The sequence below is a fragment of the Oncorhynchus kisutch genome, linkage group LG13 (assembly GCF_002021735.2).
Source record: "Oncorhynchus kisutch isolate 150728-3 linkage group LG13, Okis_V2, whole genome shotgun sequence".
Classification (NCBI taxonomy): Eukaryota; Metazoa; Chordata; class Actinopteri; order Salmoniformes; family Salmonidae; genus Oncorhynchus; species Oncorhynchus kisutch.
The window spans coordinates 16,103,660-16,125,888 of record NC_034186.2 but is presented as its reverse complement, the minus strand read 5'-3'; the positions used below and the strand labels follow the sequence as shown (position 1 = coordinate 16,125,888).

The window sequence follows — 22,229 nt, the reverse complement described above, 5'->3', positions numbered from 1 at the left end:
ACTGGTACTGTAGGTGTGTGTAGATGTTTGACTGGTACTGTAGGTGTGTCAAAATGTTTGACTGGTTATGTAGGTGTGTGTAGATGTCTGACTGGTACTGTAGGTGTGTGTAGATGTTTGACTGGTTATGTAGGTGTGTGTAGATGTCTGACTGGTACTGTAGGTGTGTGTAGATGTTTGACTGGTTATGTAGGTGTGTGTAGATGTCTGACTGGTACTGTAGGTGTGTGTAGATGTTTGACTGGTTATGTAGGTGTGTGTAGATGTTTGACTGGTACTGTAGGTGTGTGTAGATGTTTGACTGGTTATGTAGGTGTGTCAAAATGTTTGACTGGTACTGTAGGTGTGTGTAGATGTTTGACTGGTTATGTAGGTGTGTGTAGATGTCTGACTGGTACTGTAGGTGTGTGTAGATGTTTGACTGGTTATGTAGGTGTGTGTAGATGTCTGACTGGTACTGTAGGTGTGTGTAGATGTTTGACTGGTTATGTAGGTGTGTGTAGATGTTTGACTGATACTGTAGGTGTGTCAAAATGTTTGACTGGTACTGTAGGTGTGTGTAGATGTTTGACTGGTACTGTAGGTGTGTGTAGATGTTTGACTGATACTGTAGGTGTGTCAAAATGTTTGACTGGTACTGTAGGTGTGTGTAGATGTTTGACTGGTTATGTAGGTGTGTGTAGATGTCTGACTGGTACTGTAGGTGTGTGTAGATGTTTGACTGGTTATGTAGGTGTGTGTAGATGTTTGACTGGTACTGTAGGTGTGTGTAGATGTTTGACTGGTTATGTAGGTGTGTGTAGATGTTTGACTGGTACTGTAGGTGTGTCAAAATGTTTGACTGGTTATGTAGGTGTGTGTAGATGTCTGACTGGTACTGTAGGTGTGTGTAGATGTTTGACTGGTACTGTAGGTGTGTCAAAATGTTTGACTGGTTATGTAGGTGTGTGTAGATGTTTGACTGGTACTGTAGGTGTGTGTAGATGTTTGACTGGTACTGTAGGTGTGTCAAAATGTTTGACTGGTTATGTAGGTGTGTGTAGATGTTTGACTGGTTATGTAGGTGTGTGTAAATGTTTGACTGGTTATGTAGGTGTGTGTAGATGTTTGACTGGTTATGTAGGTGTGTGTAAATGTTTGACTGGTTATGTAGGTGTGTGTAGATGTTTGACTGGTACTGTAGGTGTGTGTAGATGTTTGACTGGTACTGTAGGTGTGTGTAGATGTTTGACTGGTTATGTAGGTGTGTGTAGATGTTTGACTGGTACTGTAGGTGTGTGTAGATGTTTGACTGGTACTGTAGGTGTGTCAAAATGTTTGACTGGTTATGTAGGTGTGTGTAGATGTCTGACTGGTACTGTAGGTGTGTGTAGATGTTTGACTGGTTATGTAGGTGTGTGTAGATGTCTGACTGGTACTGTAGGTGTGTGTAGATGTTTGACTGGTTATGTAGGTGTGTGTAGATGTCTGACTGGTACTGTAGGTGTGTGTAGATGTTTGACTGGTTATGTAGGTGTGTGTAGATGTTTGACTGGTACTGTAGGTGTGTGTAGATGTTTGACTGGTTATGTAGGTGTGTCAAAATGTTTGACTGGTACTGTAGGTGTGTGTAGATGTTTGACTGGTTATGTAGGTGTGTGTAGATGTCTGACTGGTACTGTAGGTGTGTGTAGATGTTTGACTGGTTATGTAGGTGTGTCAAAATGTTTGACTGGTACTGTAGGTGTGTGTAGATGTTTGACTGGTTATGTAGGTGTGTGTAGATGTCTGACTGGTACTGTAGGTGTGTGTAGATGTTTGACTGGTTATGTAGGTGTGTCAAAATGTTTGACTGGTACTGTAGGTGTGTGTAGATGTTTGACTGGTTATGTAGGTGTGTGTAGATGTTTGACTGATACTGTAGATGTGTGTAGATGTTTGACTGGTTATGTAGGTGTGTGTAGATGTTTGACTAGTTATGTAGGTGTGTGTAGATGTTTGACTGGTACTGTAGGTGTGTGTAGATGTTTGATGGTAGGACTGTTGGTATGATGGTAGAACTGTATTTTACCTGTGTTGACTATGACCCAGTCGCGGGCGGGACTGGGGCAGGTGCGCCCCTCTCCCCTGACACTGACCCTGTACCTCTCTCCACACTGCAGCTTGCTGATATTGCAGCTGGAGCCGGGGCTGGAGCAGGTGAGCTGGTGTTTGATGTCAAAGCCCTCGGCCAAGGCTTTGTAGATCAGAGTGCCGTTACCAGGCGTCCAGGAGATCTGAGCTGTGTTGGTACTGCAGTTCAGGTAGGCCTGCAGGCCAGTGTGGCGGCAGGGTACTGGAGGGAGAGGAGAGAGAGAAACACATTGGTGTGTATATGTTTTGGAGAGAGGTGAGAGGGGGGAAGAGAGAGAGAGAGAAACACGTTGGTGTATATATGTTTTGGAGAGAGGTGGGAGGGGGGAAGAGAGAGAGAGAAGTTGACTAGACGGGCTTAGGTAAGCATTGGGTTAATGTTCACAAAACATATTAGTGAATTACAGTGAATGAGGCTTCATAACTGTCTGATAAAAGATTCTTGGTTGGTTGAGCTGAGGAGATCGAGATTGTTTTTCAAGGTTATCGGTGTGCTGGCGTACTTACAAGTGGTAGTGGTGATGGACTCACTGGCCAGGCTGACACAGCTGTCGTGGTTAGCCAGCACCACCATAGTGTAGTCCTGTCCACACACCAGATCAAGGAAAGCACAGTTGGTGTCTGAGCTGGTACAGGTGGCATTGTGCCCTTCACTGCCTTCTGCATGTACTGTGTAGCCGGTGGCACCACGGGCTGAGTCCCAGGTTACAGACGTGATGCCGGCTTCACAGTCCACAACGGCTGTCAAGTGGGTGGGGACGCAGGGGGCTGGAAGGGGACACAGGGATGTGTTGGATCAGGAGGGTGCATGTGTGTTGGGCTTTAAAGATTCTAACACTATTATATTTAATTAACATCTGTTAATATAAACACTTAGGGGGACAGAGAGGTGAGTGTTGGATCAGGGTGTGTGTTGGGTTTTAATACTGATACAGTGAGAGAATTGTAACCATCCAGCCGTCACAGACCTATTGACTTGAATGTAGAAACCCATTCTATAAATTATATTTTGCTGAGCACACTTCCATTATGTGGCCATTGAGTCCATGGCTATGAGGATTAAAGAGGTGTGACAAATGACTGGGAAACCAGAGATGGCTCCATTCCCTACTTAACTAAGATTACACTGTGACATCCAAGGAGAGTAGCCTACATGCTGCTTACACAATATGCTATACAAAATGAAGAATGTTTTCTTATACAAATCTAGAGTCACTACACCTGGAGTCACTACACCTGGAGTCACTACACCTGGAGTCACTACACCTGGAGTCACTACACCTGGAGTCACTACACCTGGAGTCACTACACCTGGAGTCACTACACCTGGAGTCACTACACCTGGAGTCACTACACCTGGAGTCACTACACTGCCGTTAAGTATTTGACACATTTCTTTATAGACCCAATAAATGGCGTTCCATAGTAAAGTTTCTCTCTACCATATCTGTCTGTGTGTCACCTGTGAGCAGGTTCATGCTGGTGCTGAGTGTGCTCTTGCAGGTGTCAGTGAGGCCCTGTACAGTGACTGTATAGGCCTTTCCACAGCTCAGAGAGCTGAAGGTGCAGTTGGAGCCAGTGCTGTTACAGGAGCTCTTCACTCCCTGCCAGTCCACCGCTGACACCATGTGGATTTGGTCAGGTCCAGCGTTGTCCCACGTCACCTCGGCTACGTTAGTACTGCACTCCAGGCTCACCGCAGGGCTTTCTGGTTTACAGGGAGCTGAGGGGAGAGGAGAGAGGGATGGAAGGATAGAGAGAGGGATGGAAGGATAGAGAGAGTGATGGAAGGATGGAGAAAATAATGGAAGGATGGAGAGAGGGATGGAAGGATAGAGAGAGGGATGGAAGGATGGAGAGAGGGATGGAAGGATGGAGAGAGGACAGGAGGGGAGAAAAAAGAGTATACATACAGGAACTAAAAGACATTAACTTTATGAGGGTTTAGGGAAAATGTATGAATTCCAGAACTCCATGAGAATTTGGATTGATTGATCGACTGATCTTGGGTCCAGGCAGTTGAGGTGTACAGTAAGACGGGTGGTTGTCTGACTCTGAACCAGAGCCTTACCTGACTGGATACGGTAGTCTGATCCCTCGATAGTGGCACAGTTGACGTTGGCGGTGCTGACAGCGATGCTGTATGTGATGCCACAGGCCAGGCTGTTGATGGTGCACTTTGTAGAGCTGGTGCCACAGCTGAGATTAGACCCGTCACTGCCGATGGCCAGGGCTGTGTAGGAGTTGCGGTGCCCCTCACTCTCTGACCACTGCACTGCAAATGTGTTGGCACTGCAGTCCAGGGCTGCTGCTACATTGCCAGGTAGACAGGGGGCTGTGGAGGGGGACAGGTTTGGAGGTGAGAGAGAGACATAACTGTGGGACTGATGCTAATGTAACATGGTGCATTATCTATAGTGAATGAAAACAAGGTTGAGTAACATTATGGTCATCTAATGTAAGGCAACTGCAACTGAAGGCCGACACTGAAGGATAGAAATTATCACGTTTCATCTGCTCACTAACTGAACATATCACCTATAGTTTATAATTATAATAACATTTAGATTCCATTCGATTCTCTTTCTAGTCAGTAAGTCGGTCGGTCGGTTCATTATTTTGTTAACTACCTGAGTCGAACTGGATGGTGTCCATGGTACTGTTGCAGGTCCCAGTGGAGGCAACCACGGAGGCTGAGTAAGGATGTCCGCAGTCCAGCTTCACAGAACAGGAAGTGGCGTTGGAAGTACAGAAGGCTGTGAAGCTGTGGGTGGTACCGGTTACCGTGGCGGTGTAGGTGACGCCTCCTGCACTCAAGTCCCAGGTGATGGTGCCCCCATTGGTGCTACAGTTTGCCTGGGCAGTTAGGTTGGTGGGCGGGCAAGGAGCTGTGGGCGGGAACCAGATAGGGCATTGGAAATCAGTTTCAGAACAAGGAAGGACGTTGTGAATCAGTACAAGACAAGTTAGATTATACAGTGGTGGAACTGTTGTCGATGGCCTATGCTCCAGGAGAAAACGGTAAAAGGTCTAAGTAAGTAGCAACTGTATGCCTGTTATACACATTCACAGATTTTAGTGGCTTTGAGTGACACACTGTATAAAAAAAAGTAGATGAAGAGTGTCATTGTTTTAATGTGATAATCTGAGAATAGGTAGGAAAGCTACCCTGACTGTTTTTGGTACCTGTGTCCATCTCCATGGTTGAGCTTAGGCTGCTGGTGCAGACAGAGTCCTTGGCCGTGACCCTGAAGCTGTAGTGTTCTCCACACTGCAGCCCTGAGATCACATAGGACGTGTCTACGGTGGAGTAGCTGGTGTTGGCTCCGCCCTCTTTCTGGGAATACAGGAAATAGGTGACACCGGTCTCTGGGTTCTGGTCCCAGGTGATAGTCAGGTCGTTGGTACCACAGGTCGTCACTCCAGCCAGGCTCGTAGGAGGACAGATGGCTGAGAGAGGGAGGGAAAGAGAGAAACAGGAAGAGGGAAAGAGTGTTAGCTTTTTGGTTTAGAAATTGCACACATATCCAACCCACCCAATAATTAGCATTACTTTGCAAAATGCATTCAATGTCAAGGTTTGTTGAAAACTTAAACTGTGATATACAGTTATCAGATCATTATTGTTAAGTTAATGCTAATGAATATAATCGTTAGTATAGGGATTTGTTATCTCCTCTCACATGCTTTGAGGGTGACTGGTGCGCTGGGCTCGCTCTGGCATCCCCTCTCCATGGTTACCACTGAGACGTTGTAGGTCTCGCCGCATTTCAGGTCGCTGAAGGAGCAGCCAGCCGTCCCATTGGTGATGCAGGTGTGGGCGTGGCCGTCCTGGTCGGTCGCTGTTGCAATGTACATCTTGGAGGTGGGGGCGGCTACCCAGGACACAGAACCCACATTACTCTCGCACTGCAGAGAGGTCTGGACCTCGGTGGGGGGACAGGGACCTAGGTAGGGGAGAGAGGGGGGGGGGTTTGTTGTTAAGGACAGTTGTTGAGACAGGGGTTTTAAGAGTTAAAGCAGCCAATGGAGCACTCTTAAATGTCTTTATGTAGCTTCCCTGATGTGTATTTGTTTTCCATACCTGCAATGAAGGTGAAGGCAGTGCTCTGAAAGCCTTTACACGTCTCAGAGAAGGGGGTGATAGTGATTTCATAGGTCTGAGCGCAGTGCATGTTCGGCAGATCACAGCTGGTGTCGTCTGTGGTGCAGGTTTTGGCGTCGCCGTCGCGACCAAGGGCGATCACATTGTAGCCCACAGCACCAGAGCTGGCCAGCCAGGTCACAGCCACGGTGTTGTTTCCACACAGCAGACTGGCACTGACATTCTGCGGAGCACAGCGCGCTGAAGGACAGGGAGACAATGTTAAAGTAATAAACTGTTACTGTACATATGTAATGTATATGTAAATATAACAGAGTATGTATCTGATACTGACTACACTGACTATCCCCTTACCTGTCTGTATCTGTGTGGCAGCTGACTGGCTGCTGTTGCAGTGTCTGGCCAAAGCATCCACGGTCACATTGTAGAGATGACCACACATGAGCGTGGTCAAAGAGCATTGGGTCTCAGTCGTACTGCAGGAGTCACTGTGGTCAACAGACTCTACACGGGCGATGAAGCTATCACGCCCCAGAGTCTCGTCCCAGCTCAGCAGAGCTATACTCGTACCACATTCGTACTGGGACCGGACGTTGGCTGGGGTGCAAGGGGCTGTGGAAACACACACAAATACACTTGGATCAGTCAAAAAGAGGCAAATGGTCACAACAACATGAGTGGGGCCAGTGGGCCGCCATCTTTTCCAGCAGTGGGCCGTTAGTGGACCAGCTAGGTCTTATAATAATAACAACAGCAAATGAATCCCACGTCAATCACACACAGCTCTATTCTAAAAACACACCTGTGACGATCTCGAACGACTCGCTGGGCTCACTGTTGCACTGGGCTCCCTGGGCAATGGCATGCACAGTGTAGGTCTGTCCGCAAAGCAGGTCGTCAAGGAGACAGGAGGTGTTGGTGGAGCTGCAGAAGGGGGTGTGACCCAGGGCAGAGCTGGCGTTGATGAAGAAGCCCACAGCAACGTCATCTTCAACCCAGGAGATGTAGGCCTGGTTTGAGGCACAATCCAGGGAGTGGTCCTTGATGGTGGGTGGACAGGGGACTGGAGCAGGCGGAGAAGAGCAGAGGACAGGTCAGGGACTGGAGATGGACTAGTGTCTCTGTCTATTATATCAAACGCCTATCTCTGTGTTAGATCAAATTATATATCACAGAGATACATACTTTATCTTATCTATCTCTCTTTGGTTCTATCGTCATCTCAATATTTATGCCTGTCACACTCTCTCCATCGCACATACTATCTTTCTCCCTCCTTTACCTGTCTCGATGGTGGTTGTTGCCAGCAATGTGCTGTTGCAGATTCCGTCCCTGGCCACAACTGTCACGGTGTAAATCTCTCCACACTCCAGCTGGGTGAGATCACAGGAAGTGCCTGTGGTGCTGCAGGAAGTAAAGTGTGTCTCTCCGTCCTCCTGTGCCGAGGCAGTGTATCCAGTGGCTCCAGCACTGGCCTCCCAGGACACCGTCACCACGCCTGAGCTGCACTGCAGCAGGGAAGCCACGTTTTCTGGGTCACATGGGGCTTGGGGAGGGGGTCACAGACAGGGTCAGAGAACATAATAACATTTTACATTTTAATCATTTAGCAGACACTCTTATCCAGAGCGACTTGAGTTCATACATTTTCATACTTACTTACTGGTCACATGACCTGATAATGTGCTCACAGTATGTTTACACATGTTTTGGGGAATATGCCTAGTCAAAGCCTATAGCAGGGTACCCCAACTGGCGGCCCGTGGCCAAATGTGTTTTTATTAGCAATTTTTTGATGTTGTTGGACATAATAGACTAAAAACACCAGGAAATCAACTCCAAGTGATTTTAATTTAAGAAATCTGTTCCCAAGTATTCCCACACATAATAGAGAGAAACATGATTATACACAAATGTCAGCAAGGTTTGAAATGATGATGTTTTAGTCAAAGATTATATCTGTTTGGGCTTCTTGCAATCAATTTGCCTTCTAATTATTTGCAATTATGTTCCAGCCCCCCATAAATCCGGCCGCGGCTGAATCTAGTTGATGATCCCTGGCCTATAGGTTGCTTGTTCATATCCAGCTCGAAGGACCAATTTGTAGGATACTGTGCAACAGGGTCAGAGAGGGTTTTTGTACATCAATGTCATTTTAAAACAATGTAATACATGGATTATTATATTATCTTATATTATCTTCTCTGAGCTTACCTGTTGTCACTGAGACATCAACGCTAACAGAGCTGTTGCACTGGTCGTCTTTGGCAACCACACTGACGCTGTACTCCTTGGCACACTCCAGGCCAGTGAAGAAACAGGTCAGGTTGGCGGTAGAGCACGTCGAGGTGTAACTGTCTGGCCCAGTCACTGTGGAAATGTAAGCGTGAGCCCCATCCGTGGCATCCCAAGAGGCCTGCAGGGTGTTAGAGGCACAGCCCACAACCCCATGCACACTGGAGGGAACACATGGCACTGAGGAGAGAGAGAGAGAGAGAGAGAGGAGGGGAGCGAGAGAGAGGGAGAGAGAGCGAGAGAGAGAGAGAGTGAGCAGAAAGTGCAGAAAGTGCAGAAAGTGTTCTGTGTAATAACAGCATGCAGTACAGCACAACTGCTCTATCTTTAAATACCTATGATAAGACTCTCCATCTGCAATGATAGACAGATAACACACCTGTCTGGACTGTCTGTGGTGCGCTGGTAGTTCCGGTACAGTTGCTGCTGGTGGCTGTCACGGCAACAGTGTATTGTTGTCCACACTGTAGCCCGTCCAGCTCGCAGGTGGAGCCCTCTGTTGTGCAGGAGAGTGCAGTACCATCTCCAGCCATTGCGGTGACGCTGTTGTTCAGGGCGATAGCTGCAGGGGCCCAGCTGACGCTCAGAGTGTTTGTCCTGCAGAACAGACTGTTCACTACACTCTGGGGGGCACAGGGGGCTGACAGGGAGAGGAAGAATACTCATTTAGATCAAAAGGAATAGAAAATCACTTTTGAATGTTTAGTACTATAGCAAAGGGGAATGTGAGAGGAAGTTGAAAGATTAGCAGTAGTAGTAGTAGTTATAGTAGTAAGTAGTACCAGTAGTAGTAGCAGTAATAGCAGTAGTAGTTGGTAAGTAGTAGTACTAGTATTAGATAGTAGAGGAAGAAAAGATGGTCCGTAATATCATCTCTAACTGAACAGAAGAAGAAGACGCTGTCTCTGTCTCTCTCACCTGTCTCCTGTGTGAACGTGTTACTCTCGGGGCTCTCACAGCTACCATCAGAGGCAGACACAGTGAAGACATACTCCTGACCACAGTGCAGCCCAGCCATCTGGCACCCTGGGGTGGCAGCGTCACAGCTCACACTGTGCCCATCTGTGCCCACCGCACTGCCAGAGTAGGAGATGGCGTTGGGGCTGGCATCCCAGGAGAGGGAGGCTGTGTTACTGCCACAGTCCACCCAGCTGGAGACGTGGGTGGGAGGACAAGGCACTGTAGGCGGGGAGGAGGAGAGAAATAGGTTATGGTCTGACTTGGATTGTGGCTCTGTGTAATGTAGTTAGCCTTATGCTTTGAGATACACCACTCTGAATGCCTATACATATGTATGTGGACACCTCGTCGATCATCTCATTCCAAAATCATGGGCATTAATATAGAGTTGTGGTCCCCTTTTGCAGCTATAACAGCCTCCACTCTTCTGGGAAGGCTTTCCACTACATGTTGGAACATTGCTGTGAGGACTTGCTTCCTTCCATTCAGCCACAATAAGCTTTAGTGAGGTCAGGCACTGATGTTGGGGTGTCCACATACTAGTGCAGTCAGCGTTCCAATTCACCCCAAAGGTGTTCGATGGGGTTGAGGTCAGGGCTCTGTGCAGACCAGAATGTCATTGCATGCTGTAGCGTTAAGATTTCCCTTCCCTGGAGCTAAGGGGTCTAGCCTGAACCATGAAAAACAGCCCCACACCATTATTCCTCCCCCACCAAACTTTACAGTTGGCACTATGTATTTGGGCAGGTAGCGTTCTCCTGGCATCCGCCAAACTCAGATTCGTCCGTTGGACTGCCAGATGGTGAAGCTTGATTCATCACGCCAGAGAATGCGTTTCCACTGCTCCAGAGTCCAATGGTGGCGAGCTTAACACCACTCCAGCCGACGCTTGGCATTGAGCATGGTGATCTTAGGCTTGTGTGCTGCTACACGGCCATGGAAACCGAACAGTTGTTGTGCTGACGTTGCTTTCAGAGGCAGTTTGGAACTCTGTCGTGAGTGTTGCAACCGTGGACAGACAATCTTTACATGCTACGCACTTCAGCACTCGGCGGTCACGTTCTGTGAGCTTGTGTGGCCTACCACTTTGTGGCTGAGCCATTGTTGCTCCTACACGTTTCCACTTCACAATAACAGCACTTACAGTTGAGAAGGGCAGCTCTAGCAGGGCAGAAATTTGACGAACTGACTTGTTGGAAAGGTGGCATCCTATGACGGTGCCACGTTGAACATCACTGAGCTCTTCAGTAAGGCCATTCTACTGCCAATGTTTGTCTTTGGTGATTGCATAGCTGTGTGCTCGATTTTATACACATGTCAGCAAGGGTGTTGCTGAAATAGCCGACGTGGTATTGTTGAGAATATGACTCCAAATGCACATTACTGCATCTTACAAAATAATAATAATAATGTTCATGGCTTTTCCCGACTTAACCAATCAAGCAGGTTGCTTGATTGATTGATTGATTGCTTAACCCAGAAACATATCACATCAACCCCACTGTTTATTACTCCGTCTCCACCTGTCTGTAGGGTGACCATGCTGCTCTCTGTGCTGGAGCAGGCGTCGTCCATAGCCAATACACTGAGGCTATACGTCTGACCACACAGCAGATCCTCCAGACTACAGGTGGTGTCGTTGGACGTGCACTCCGTACGGTGGCCGCTGTTGCCCATGGCGATGGCAGTGTAGCTCTTGGCCCCACGGCTGGCGTCCCAGGTGAGGGCTACAGGGCTCTCTCCACAGGTACGGTGCGCTGTCACGTTAGTGGGCACACAGGGCACTGAGAGGGGAGGAAGACGAGAAAAATAGATTCTTACAGTTTATATAGAGTAACTGATCAGTTATACAAGTTCTGACATCCTTGAATTTGAGTTGAGCAATATTGGAAAGTGACTTTATATAACGCCTTTTCCGTCCATTGTTGGTCTACCTGATTGAAATTTGAGTAGTATTTTGATAGAGATCGTTCAAACGGCTGGAACTCAATGGAATGAAACTGAATTTATTTCACAAACTAGTTATATCCTGTCTCACCTTCCCTGATGACCATGGCCTGACTGGGCATAGAGAGGCAGGATCTGTTAACAGACATAACCTCCACAACATACTCCTCTCCACAGTCCAGTGTGTCCACGCTACAGCTGGTTGCCGTGGAGTTACAGGTCACCTGCTCTCTGTTGCCGTGGGAGATGATGGTGGTGTAACCTAACGCACGCAGCGACGTGTCCCAGCTCACCGTCAGCGTTCCAGACCCACAATCCATCTCAGTTTGTACGTTGGCAGGCCCGCATGGGACTGGAGAGAGAGAGAGATGGAGAAAAGAGGAGGTAAGTTTGACCAAAGACATGCAGTATGTACAGTAGTATACTAAAATAGAAGTGTATCAGGGTTATGGTTAAATCTAGGGGTCATATAACTGTGGAGAGGTTTGGGGACTAAAGTCAAAACTGAGTAGGATTGAATCAATAAGTGTTAGGTTGAGTAAGTTGCATATAAGTCATAGAGATGCCCTACCTGACTCTAGTTGTTGGATTAAGGATTCGGCGGTTGCCAAATTCTTCAATTAGGGCTAGTATTGTGTGTACTGTTAATGGTGGAGGTTCCTACCTGACTCCATGGTGATGGCCTGGGAGGGTATGCTGGGGCAGATGCCGTCGTGGTGCATGACGGAGACAGAGTAGAGCTGGCCACACTTCAGGCTGGGGACAGTGCAGTTGTTCCCTGTGGTGCTGCAGCTGAGAAGGCCTCCCTCCGTGTCCTCAATGGCGGCTGTGTAGGAGAGTATACTGTGATGGCCCTGCCAGACAATCAGAGCGTGGTTCGCCGCACAGTCGAGGAAGGCCTCAATGTGGTCCGGAAGGCATGGGGCTGGAGGGGGAGGGAGAGGGGATCATGTGATGTGAGAGACACTCAACACTCATATAAACATGGCAAATAACAGTTTGGAAATCATGTATTTATTGAGCTGTATAGTAGGCCTTGCTCAAAAGGCACGGAATAACAAGACTACTACTACTTCCTGTGTAATAAAACTATCATTATTATTACCATTATTATTATAAAACTATTTAGAACTCATCACCAGCCTGCCTGTCCCCAAACTGGAGAGAGTAGAGCAGTAAAAGCACTTTGACAACTGCTGATGTAAAAAGGGCTTAATAAATATATCTGATTGACTGATTGACAGCAACATGCCTGTCTCTATGGTGACTATCTCGCTGTCGGAGCTGTTGCACTTGAGGTTGGTTGCGGTGACGAAGGCTTTGTAGGTGGAGCTGCAGCGGAGGCCCTTGATCTGACACTTGGTATCCATGGAGTTACAGGTGTGAACCACGCCAGCGTCATCCATTGCTGTGGCGATGTAGAACAGAGAGCCGTAGGAAACCTGCCAGTTCAGAGTGATGGAGTCGGATCCACAGTACATTGCTGCTGAAACGTTCTGAGGAACGCAGGGAACTGCAGCGGAGAGGGAACATTCAGTTGAGTGTGTGTGTGTGTTGTTTAGTACTAGTTAGTTACAAGGGTAGTGAATGCCCCAGTTGAACAATATACACTGCTTAATGGCTTTTCCCTTCAAGATAAGGTTATTGAGCCAGGTGTGAAAACCATGCATGAAAGTCATATCAATATGGCTAATGAATTCAGTGGAGGGTAACGGCTCGAAAAAATAATGTGGATTTAATGTATGTAATTTACTGGCAGTGAAGAGTTGACCATGTCTCACCTGTCTCAGCCACCCGTCCCAGAGTCCTGTAGCTGGGGCAGTTGTCATCGAAAGCTGTGATGTACATGGTTAAACTCTCCCCACAATGCACCGAGGGTATGGCACAAGTGTTGGTGAAGGAGCTGCAGTTGTAGCGGTTGTTTTCATCCTTGTTTCCCCATGCCTCAACCGTGTAGGCCAGAGCCCCCTCAGCACGGTCCCATGTGCTGGTCAGGACATCAGACCGACAGTCGGCTGAGGATAACAAGTTCTGAGGCATACAGGGGGCTGGAGAGGGATGATAAAAGAGTTGCTGTTAGTTGCTGTGTGAATTTAAGTATGATCTCTCTAATTCTTTCTTTCTCTCTCTCGGAGGACCTGAGCCCTAGGACCATGCCTCAGGACTACCTGGCCTGATGACTCCTTGCTGTCCCCAGTCCACCTGGCCGTGCTGCTGCTCCAGTTTCAACTGTTCTGCCTGCGGCTATGGAACCTGTTCACCGGACGTGCTACCTGTCCCAGACCTGCTGTTTTCAACTCTCTAGAGACAGCAGGAGTGGTAGAGATACTCTGAATGATCGGCTACGAAAAGCCAACTGACATTTACTCCTGAGGTGCTGACCTGCTGCACCCTTGACAACCACTGTGATTATTATTATTTGACCCTGCTGGTCATCTATGTACATTGTAACATCTTGGCCATGTTCTGTTAATCTCCACCCGGCACAGCCAGAAGAGGACTCGCCACCCCTCATAGCCTGATTCCTCTCTAGGTTTCTTCCTAGGTTTTGGCCTTTCTAGTGAGTTTTTCCTAGCCACCGTGCTTCTACACCTGCATTGCTTGCTGTTTGGGGTTTTAGGCTGGGTTTCTGTACAGCACTTCAAGATATCAACTGATGTAAGAAAGGCTTTATAAATAAATTTGATTTGATTCCCACTCAAGTTATTATTATTTCACAAGCATTGTAGTTTTGTAAATTACAATCTTAGAAAGAAAGGTGGTATCTACAATCTAAAAGGGTTCTTTGGCTGTCATCCTAGGAGAACCCTTTGAATAAACCTGGTTGGTTCCAGGTAGAACCCTTTTGGGTTCCATGTAGAATGCTTTCGGAACACTTTTTTCTAAGCGTGTACATTAAATTGTTGTCAAAAACCATGTTTCTTTATTTTGCTATTTATATGATCCTTATAGATCAGTAGGAGGGGCGTTTCTAGGTTTTTGAAGTGCAGTCCAATCATGTCATGGATAGTCAAGGTGCTAAAACTGGAGCTAAAGCCTGACACCTACTGGTCCTCTCACTTTAGAACTTCATGATCAGACGCTAGGCTAGAATGTCCCACACAGCGCCAGTTGTCATCCTAATCATACAGCATATGAGTGTAGTCTACTAGCAATGCGTGGGTTGATTTATAACTCGCAGTCCCCGCTGTTATAGCCGTGGGGCGGGCGGGTTTAGGGTCATGAAATATTGTGTGGATGAAGGATGGGTGGGTTGAATAAAGAGAAAACAATAACTGAAAAAATCCTTACATGTATCATTTCTGTGCAATTTATATCAATAGGCTACATTGAGGTTTATCTTTCATTATTTTATGCAATCTAGCATTAGTGCATAAGCCTACGCTTTAGGGCCTAACTGTACGTGCACCAAATATCCAACACGCCAAATGCTTTTGGGAAGGGTTAGAAAAAGTTAACCTCGATTCACGGAGTCAAAAAGGACAATGTCGAAGTTTAATTCAATAAGAGAAAAGCTGCGAAATGGAGAGTTGAAAATAAGGGGAGGGACAGAAAAGTAATGTTTGGGAAAGATTTGTTGAAGTGGTAAAAGAGGATCATAGCAGTGTTATGTGTGATGATTGTGAGACGCTATACAAATTCCGCAGTCACAAGACTGGGACTTCAAATAGGCCTATGGAATGTCAAGGGAACTGTAGCCTGTTCAGATGGGTTAAATGGAAAACGAAATCTTGACACTGACTGTAGGTCTATAACCTCTCACATAGCCTTACTATTAACTCCTGCAGAATTAAACATTTCTTGCAGTGAAATTATACAGCAAATGTAGGCAATTTATTTAATGGAGAAATATAATTTCTTTCATGTTGAGAGAATGTGAATGTGCAGTTAGATACCGTCTGTAGAGGTGCTATCTTTATCAGCATCATAAAAGCTGATAGTATTTCAACCACATAAAATATGCATCCAAGACGAACTGAAATCTTATCATAAACATGTTGGGTTGTTTTCACAGCTTTCTATTTCCTTAGAACCAGTCAAACATTTGGACATTTTGCATAGAAAATCTTTCCAGTTTCTTGTGGTTGGATTATTGCATTTTCTCCTCGGTCCCTAAACGTCTTTACTCTGCGAAAGAATCAGAGATGACAGAGAGAACTTTACCGATGTCAACTTGTTTGAATCATTCATTCTATCGATTTATGACATTATTCTGGTGAGCAGGGGTATATTTAGTCTTCTAGGGCAACATATAATGACAGCAGAGAAGCTGTATGTATCTAATTATAGACCAGTTGACTAACAAATAGCCGACCAAAATGTTGGAAATTATAAGCCTAAACATATCTAAATCAGGCAAAAGAAAATCCTGCACCCCCTGTCAAAAAAACATTCATCTGTCTCTGACTAGTTTACAGTGCATTTTCTATATTAGTGGTTTAGGTTTGGGTGCGGCCTCAGATTTTCACTTTATCACATATAGTCGGGCGGTTGCGGATGGGTTATTAGCAATTGCAGTCAGGTGTTGGTGAGCAAAAAGCTGACCACTAGTCTACTATATTATAGTCTATATAGTCTACTATAGTCTACTATATTCTCATAATGAAAAAACTATGGGCCCTTGTCAAAAGTTCTACTTATGGTTGTCTCACCTAGCTACAGTATCTTAAGATGAATGCATTACCTGTAAGTCGCTCTGGAAAAGAGGGTCTGGTAAATGTCTAAAATGTAAAAAGTACTATATAGGGACTACGTTGCCATTTCAGAAGCAGCCTGTGAGTGTGTCTGTGGTCGTACCGGTGCGGACTGCTACTGGTGGGCTGGCCTGGCTGTTGCACCCGCTACTGACAGAGTAGACAGTGAAGGTGTAGTGACGACCACACACAGTGTTGGTGAAGAAACAGGAAGTGTCTAAGGTCATACAGTCCATGTTTTCTCCCTCTGAGTCCACGGCCTTGGCCCTGTAGTGAGCCGTGTTGTTGGTGGCAGCCCAGGAGAAGATGATCACGTTGCTGGAACACTCACGGTACAGGTTGAGATTCTTTGGAGGACAGGGGACTGCGAGAGGGAGAGAGAGGGAGGAGGGAGGGAGAGAGCGGTAGAGGGAAAACGAGAGAGAAATATGAGAGGGTGAGAGTGAGGGAGAGAGAGAGTGAAGAATGGGAGAAGAGAGAGAAAAGGGAGAAACATCAAAACCCTGATGTTTAAGATTACAGCAAACCACTGGGGTATAGAGTTCTACAAAGGGACTGCTTTTCTCTAAAATAGGTTACAGAATATAATATAACATGACTTCGCAGCTCAATAGAGGACCTAGTTCTCAAGGATGATGCCTATGCAGTAATGTGTGGGTGTGGTCTGTGTCTATGTGAATAAGAAATAAACAGACATAGAGGACCATGGAAAAGCAGGAAGGGAAAAAACTATTCCCATATGACCTCCGATATTATCCTAACAAAAACAGCAAAATAAAGGCTGTTTACAACTTTGCATTATACACTATGTTGTATTGTCATCATATGTGAACTGTAATATGTATCAAATCTGATGTAATAAGTGAATTCAGGTAAAGCACTTTGTTGGACACATCACTTGTACAGTGGGTGTACTGTACATCCTGTGAGGAACAACAGTTGTTTATTGCCCTTGATCTGCAGCAGCTAAGCCCTGGTACACAATGCAGCCTCAGGAGGCTGTGTGAGAGATAGGATGTTGGTTAAGCTGTAGCCTACAGTAGGGGACAGCATGGCTGTGTGTCTGGTTGGAGGGATTCAAGGGTCAGAAGTGTAAGAGTGCCATTCGTTCAGCCTTCTAGAATGTTTGTTGCCCTCCATTCTGTCCTCCTCTGTCTTATTGTGGGTCCACTTTATTGTGGGTCCTGGTGTTTCCCTTTTCTCAATCAGTGTCCCACCTGTGTCACTGTGTCTCACCTGTCTCCAGGTGTCCTACGTATGTCAAAAGTGTCTCACTGTCTCACCTGTCCAAATGTATGCCTCCTTGGTCTCAGTGTCCTTACCTGTGGCAAAGTGTGAGGTGGTGTTTACTTTGCTCACACAGCTCTTGGACACAGCGGTGACCTGCACCATGTAGTCATCTCCGCAGCCCACCCCTGTGATCTGGCACTCTGTGCCCTGAGAGGTGCAGGATAGGACGGTCCTGCCGCTGCCGGTAGCAACTGCTCTGTACGAGTCTGCTCCGAACACTCTGGCCCAGGACACCATGGCTGTGCCACTGGTACAGCTGTACTCCACGGATATGGACATCACAGCACTTAATGCTGAAAATGACATATAATGCTTTCATAAGTACTGGATTTGGTTCATGTGAATGTGAGGATCATGCTTGCCTACTTGAAAATTACATATTTACTTATTGGCTATCAGTTCAGTGCAAAGGAGAAACCTTTTTGAGGAAATGTTTGCTATTACATTAAAAAAATATATATATATATATATACAGTAGGTCTGAAAATACCTAGTTTATCTGACAGTAATGACTCATTTTAAAACGGATTATAAAAGCTTACTCACTGTTTGTAGTATATGTGTATTCAGTAGGCTCTCCTGGCTCCAGTAAGGTGTTGACAGAAGCCACTGATATCTGATAAGAGGAACATGGCAGGATATCCCTTATGTCCAGTTGGTTTTGTGACACTTTTGTCTTGAACAGTGCGTGGTCTGGTTCATCCAGGTCGGTAACCGTCACCTCGTAAAGAATAACCTTTTCCACTGGCTGCCAGAAGAGGCGCACTGAACTATTTCCAATCTGGTTGGCTGTAACTCCCTTTGGCGGTTGGATCACTATGGAGGGACAAATGAACGGTCATGTAGGCCTATAATGGACCGCTGACTAGAGTTCACCTGTGGTAGGCTAGTTGAGGGCTGAATGCCTTAAGTATAAAGCTAAAGGTGAAACGTTAAACATTTAAGCTAGAGTACGCTGCCTTTAAAATTCTTTAGACCTCGCATTTACAACCAGTTTACCCACAACCAGAATGTAGTCTAATGTTAATCGAGGTAAAATAGTTCACTCACAGGTAGAAATGGTCCTCACTCTGCTTCTCGCTCCAAGACCAGCTTGGTTTGCGGTGTAGATGTAACAGTCATAGACGGTTGAAGGCTGCAGGTTTTGGACCACAGCGCTCATGTTGGTGAAGGTCAAATTAAGCCTCTCTACCATGGTCTTTGATTCCATCAACAGGTGATAATGGTCCGCGGTGTACACGCGCACCCATTCTATTTGGATTGAAGTACTTGATAATGCCCTTGAGGAGGTTATCTGAGAGGTGTCGGGAACTAAAATAGTAACAAGAGGGGGCAACGTAAGCTATTATTAGAATTTCTAGAATATTGCTCAGTAGACCAGTCCATGCGCAAAAGTCCATGCGTAAATCTGCAAAACATTTATTTGGAAAATATTTGTTGCCATGGTGGGCCTAAGACTAGGCTTGATAAATAGCACACGTTTTTTAAATGAAATATTTGAGTTTACTGGTTAAAATTCATGTTTATCACAACTTTGCTTTCCGGTGGAGAATGATACTTACCTGTTTTGGCCACTTGTGTTTTCAAGCACATAACATAGTAGAACTGGAACACTTTGACCGTAACACTATACAAGGTTCCAGGTCTCAGGCCCTGGACCAGTTTTTCCGTACTGGTAGCTGGTAGCGTTACCACGACAGGAGCTATATCTGTCGCATTTATTACCCGAAGGTCCAAAAAGTAGTTTGTTGCTCCAGTGTATTTGTTCCATTTCACCAGAAGTGCTGACGCAGCTGGAGATGTTATTGATGTAATATTGCATACTGAAAGAGAGAGAGAGAAGTTTGAGTAAAATTCAATAGAAAAAAATGTATCTAGGAGAGAATAGCCTAGTAGAATTGATTGATGAGTAAATCAGTAGACATCTCAATACTCTTTCACGCGTCATTGCCTGAGGGGATGACAATACGTTTTCAAGTTAATCTCCCCCAAATTGTGTCAAATCTTTCAGTTACACTTTTTCTGTAGATTGAACATTTGAACACAGAATCATATAAAAAAATATTATGAATAAATAAACATTATTGACTGCTTGACATCCACATCTTCCCTTTATTCAAAGTCCATCAACTAATGATATAGCTGGAGACTTACCTTGTGCTTTTGTGTATGATATCTGAAAAACAGCCAAAATAAGTTAATTATACTCCAACATTCATTTGACAAAACAATATAATATAAAGTTATATTTGCACACAAAAAAAGTTTGCACACAAAAAAAGTATATTCCAAGAAAAATATATATTTACCTGTGTTAGAGATACCAATACTAAAGAAAAACCTATTGCTCCTACCAATCCCATTGTTCACAATGACTGCAGGATCCTGATTAGTTTAGTATACATGGGAGTCAAATATAAAAGGTGTTCTGGATTCTTTTGAGCTAAAGCGCACATACTAGGTGGGAACCAATCAGTAGGCCCCAAATGGGGCCAGCTTTCCTCCTGATCGCCCTGGGCACAGAGGTGTCATGAGAAGATAGTGGCGCAGGCAGGGAACGAGGGAGGGATGAGAAAAAATACTGGGTGGCTCAGCTCTATTGGAAGGATACAGCAGGCTGGTATCTCTCTCCGTGCTTCTGTATCAGTTTGGTTGCATAATAATCAATGCATCCCATTCATGATTTGTCACACACCTATATTATGTTCAGTATTTACATTTGATTTGTTCTCACCACACTGTGACTTTTTCTATTCCACTTAGGCTATGTTTAGACTGTTATGATATTTTTTTTTCCAGTAATTGGTCTTTTGACAAATCACATCAGATCTTATTCAGGGCTAATTTGATTGGTCAAAAGACCCGTTAGTGAAACAAAGATCGGTATTGGGCTGCCTGTCTAAATGCATCCATAGATGCCACAATGCCTGCGTTTACACAGGCAGCCCAATTCTGATATTTATTTCCCCCCTAATTGGTCTTTTGACCAATCACATCAGATCTTTTCACAGCAAAACTTTTTCAGAGTTATCTGATTGGTCAAAGATCAATTAGTGAAAAAAAATATCAGAATTGGTCAGCCTGTGTAATTGCAACCTATGCGCTACTATGTGGTATATTTCAATGTGTTATGTTGAATGATTTCAATATTTCTAAAATAGATTGGTTTTTCTCACAATCATCATGTATTCATTTAGCACAGTGGTTCCCAAACTTTTTATATTCCAGTACCCCTTCAAACATTCAACCTCCAGCTGCGTACCCCCTCTAGCACCAGGGTCAGCACAATCTCAAATATTGTTTTTTGACATCATTGTAAGCCTGCCACACACACACTATACGATACATTTATTAAACATAAGAATGAGTGTGCGTTTTTGTCACAACCCGGCTCGTGGAAAGTGACAAATAGCTCTTATTGGAACAGGGCACAAATAATAATATAATAATAATCAATCATTTTGCTCTTTATTTAGCCATCTTACATATAAAACCTTATTTGTTCAATGAAAATTGTGAATAACTCACTACAGGTTAATGAGAAGGGTTTGCTTGAAAGGATGCACATAACTCTACAATGTTGGGTTGTATTGGAGAGAGTCTCAGTCTTAAATCATTTTCCACACACAGTCTTTGCCTGTATTTAGTTTTCATGCTAGTGAGGGCCGAGAATCTCACATAGGTACGTGGTTGCAAAGGGCATCAGTGTCTTAACAGTGAGATTTACGAAGGCAGGATACTCTGAGCGCAGCCCTATCCAGAAATCTGTCGGTAGCTTCTGATTAAATTACATTTTCACAGAACAGCTTGTTGCAATTTTTATGAAGTACCTGTGTAATTGCACACCCAACTCACTCAGGTGCTTCGGAATATCACATTTGACATTGTCCGTAAGCTTGAGTTCATTTGCACACAAAAATCATACAATGATGGAAAGACCTGTGTGTTGACCTTGTTAATGCAGACAGAAAAGAGCTCCAACTTCTTAATCATAACCTCAGTTTTGTCCCGCACATTGAATATAGTTGCGGAGAGTCCCTGCAATCCTAGATACAGATTATTCCGCCGAGAAGAAACATCACCCAGATAGGCCAGTCGTGTGAGAAACTCGTCATCATGCAAGCGGTCAGACAAGTGTGAACTTTAAGCTCGTCTCTCAATTTAAAAAAATGTGTCAATACTTTGCTCCTTGATAACCAGCACACTTATGTATGTTGTAAAAGCGTTCCATGGTTGCTGCCCATACCATTACATAATGCAGAAAATACACAAGAGTTCAGGGGCCTTGCTTTAAAAGTTAACCATTTTCACTGTAGTGTCCAAAATGTCTTTCAAGCTGTCAGGAATTCCCTTGGCAGCAAGAGCCTCTCGGGGGATGCTGCAGTGTACCCAAGTGGTGTCGGGAGCAGCTGCTTGCACCCGCGTTACCACTCCACAATGTCTCCCTGTCATGGCTTTTGTGCCATCAGTACAGATACCAACACATCTTGACCACCCAAGTCATTTGATGTCACAAAGCTGTCCAGTTCTTTAAAAAGATCCTCTCGTGTTGTCCTGGTTTCCAGTGGTTTGCAGAAGAGGATGTCTTCCTTAATTGACCCCCCATAAATGTAATGGACATATACCAGGAGCTGTGCCAAGCCCGCCACGTCTGTTGACTCATCCAGCTGTAACACATAGAATTCACTGGCTTGTATGCGAAGCAGTAATTGTTTCAAAATATCTCCTGCCATGTCACTGATGCGTTGTGAAACGTTGTTGTTTGATGAAGGGATTGTCTGTATAATTTTTTGGGCCTTTTCCCCGAGCATTGTCCCAGCCATATC

At 45.3% G+C, this 22,229-nt stretch overlaps 1 protein-coding gene across 1 annotated transcript in view; it reads right to left on the bottom strand.

The window, feature by feature from the left end:
* The window catches only part of fndc7b (fibronectin type III domain containing 7b), a 51,527-nt gene extending 33,845 nt beyond the window's left edge, over nt 1–17,682 (bottom strand). Inside the window, exons 1-21 of the mRNA XM_031838038.1 lie at nt 17,397–17,682; nt 16,217–16,477; nt 13,201–13,467; nt 12,672–12,932; nt 12,084–12,344; nt 11,511–11,771; nt 10,996–11,256; nt 9,431–9,691; nt 8,892–9,152; nt 8,432–8,692; nt 7,500–7,763; nt 7,020–7,280; nt 6,572–6,829; nt 6,197–6,457; nt 5,796–6,059; nt 5,299–5,562; nt 4,743–5,000; nt 4,184–4,447; nt 3,575–3,835; nt 2,620–2,880; nt 2,051–2,314 (exon numbers count right to left, since the gene is read on the bottom strand). Of these exons, the coding sequence (XP_031693898.1) occupies nt 2,051–2,314; nt 2,620–2,880; nt 3,575–3,835; nt 4,184–4,447; nt 4,743–5,000; nt 5,299–5,562; nt 5,796–6,059; nt 6,197–6,457; nt 6,572–6,829; nt 7,020–7,280; nt 7,500–7,763; nt 8,432–8,692; nt 8,892–9,152; nt 9,431–9,691; nt 10,996–11,256; nt 11,511–11,771; nt 12,084–12,344; nt 12,672–12,932; nt 13,201–13,467; nt 16,217–16,477; nt 17,397–17,682 (5,521 nt within the window). The remainder of the gene's footprint in view (nt 1–2,050; nt 2,315–2,619; nt 2,881–3,574; nt 3,836–4,183; nt 4,448–4,742; nt 5,001–5,298; nt 5,563–5,795; nt 6,060–6,196; nt 6,458–6,571; nt 6,830–7,019; nt 7,281–7,499; nt 7,764–8,431; nt 8,693–8,891; nt 9,153–9,430; nt 9,692–10,995; nt 11,257–11,510; nt 11,772–12,083; nt 12,345–12,671; nt 12,933–13,200; nt 13,468–16,216; nt 16,478–17,396) is intronic.
* Between the last annotated feature and the right edge of the window lie 4,547 nt (nt 17,683–22,229).